Here is a 1,568-nt window from a genome sequence, read left to right as displayed (position 1 = left end):
TGCTGAGTGACTGTCACTGGGTCATATCCAAGTCCATTAGAAAAATGAACCTCCAGAGTGGTCTGCCACAGTTTCTGACTTTGGATGTGCCCTGGGTCCCTCCCTACCCCACTGGTGTTTTTCAGTATTAGTGCCAGGGTGTGTCTGTCAGGAGTGGGAGGGGATGGCACTGTCTGTATGGAGCTACATAAGTCAGTACTCACGACAGAAGTCTGGCTTCCTCCATTCTCCAAGTTGGGCCCCAGCAGCTTGACATGCTGCCACATAGGTGGCTATAGCAGGACAGAGCCCTCCTGGATGTCCCTGAACCTGACAGGCGTCCAGCAAGCAAGACTCGAAGTACTGCGTGGGTGGCACAAGGCTGTGGCAGGGCGCTAGTGGGCCATCGGTGGCCGTGATAATGCCACAGGCGTCAGGGCCACGGAAGGGTTCCTGTTCTTCAGGTGTGCAGGGTTTGGGGCAAGGCCCAGGCTGGCACTGGTCACAGCCTGGGGCTCCGCCCACTTTCCAGCCCTCAGGGTTCCCGTCCACTGCAGTCAGGTCATCGCTGGGATTCTTGTTGTAGTTGCCGCACAGGCCGCAGAGGGTGCCTGCATAGGCTGCGGGCACGCGCAGGCGAACGAAACTGTCTCCATCAAAAGCCAGGGAGAGCCCTGAGGCAGTGTTCACTACTACATCTGCTCCACTTATGTAAACACTGAGTTTCTGGTCCAGATGGAAGGGCAGAGCAACAAACTCTCCATTCACCTGTGGGGCAGGGAGAACGTGAGAGAAGAGGCACTTGATAGTTTTGCATATGTACCACGACTTATAAGCTATGGTATCCAAAGTAGGTTACTTCTCCTGCTACTGTAAAAGTGAAGAGACATAGAGCTATGGACTCTTGAATAACAGAAGTGGAACACTGCCATCAGACCACATCATTGGCTCTTTGTGCTATCTTTAAGCAGGTACTTTCCACAATCTACCCTATAGAAGAATACTGGAAGGCTGAGCCTGGGGAGCCCACTGCTTCCAGCCTTCTTGGTCCCACAGCCTCTAAGCTGAACCAGCCTCAGGCTCCTGCCAAGCTTGGAAAGATGCTTTATACATCAGAGGCTGGAATGGCTTCTGTGTGGCCCACAGCCACTCACCTGTAGCTTCCTGGGCCATTGGGCACTGAGAGTCAAGCTGAGGCCATAGATATGCAGAGTGACACTTCTGGTGTAGCTGACAGCCTGGCTGCCCCTGTGCTCATTAGCCACGGTGACATTGAAGTATTCAGTCCCTGTAGGTGGCTCATGGCAGGGTGCGCTCAACAGGTACTCGCAGGTGCCTTGGAAGTCAAACCGGTGCCCATCTAGGGTGGTGTAATGGGGATCACCCCAGGCTTGGCATTCAGCTATGCTCGCAGGTTGGCAGCCGAGCTCCCCAGAGGGCAACAAGGCACACTCCTCACCCAGCCCACAGCTGGCAGGCTTGCAGACCAAGGAGTCACCTCCAGGTCCACAGTGACACCTCTTAGAACAGGTGGTGTCAGTCCAAAACTCGGTGCCTGCTTCATGGTATGTGCCATTGACCCAACAGCC

At 54.8% G+C, this 1,568-nt stretch overlaps 1 protein-coding gene across 1 annotated transcript in view; it reads right to left on the bottom strand.

Moving 5' to 3' along the window:
- LOC116100319 (IgGFc-binding protein-like) overlaps positions 1–1,568 on the bottom strand; it is a 45,599-nt gene that overhangs the window by 12,177 nt on the left and 31,854 nt on the right. Inside the window, exons 14-15 of the mRNA XM_031384136.1 lie at positions 1,134–1,564; positions 204–747 (exon numbers count right to left, since the gene is read on the bottom strand). Coding sequence (XP_031239996.1) covers positions 204–747; positions 1,134–1,564 — 975 coding nt within the window. The remainder of the gene's footprint in view (positions 1–203; positions 748–1,133; positions 1,565–1,568) is intronic.

The sequence above is a fragment of the Mastomys coucha genome, unplaced genomic scaffold (genome assembly GCF_008632895.1).
Source record: "Mastomys coucha isolate ucsf_1 unplaced genomic scaffold, UCSF_Mcou_1 pScaffold21, whole genome shotgun sequence".
NCBI lineage: Eukaryota > Metazoa > Chordata > Mammalia > Rodentia > Muridae > Mastomys > Mastomys coucha.
Note: the sequence above shows the minus strand (reverse complement) of the source record. Positions and strands in the feature narration are given on the sequence as shown.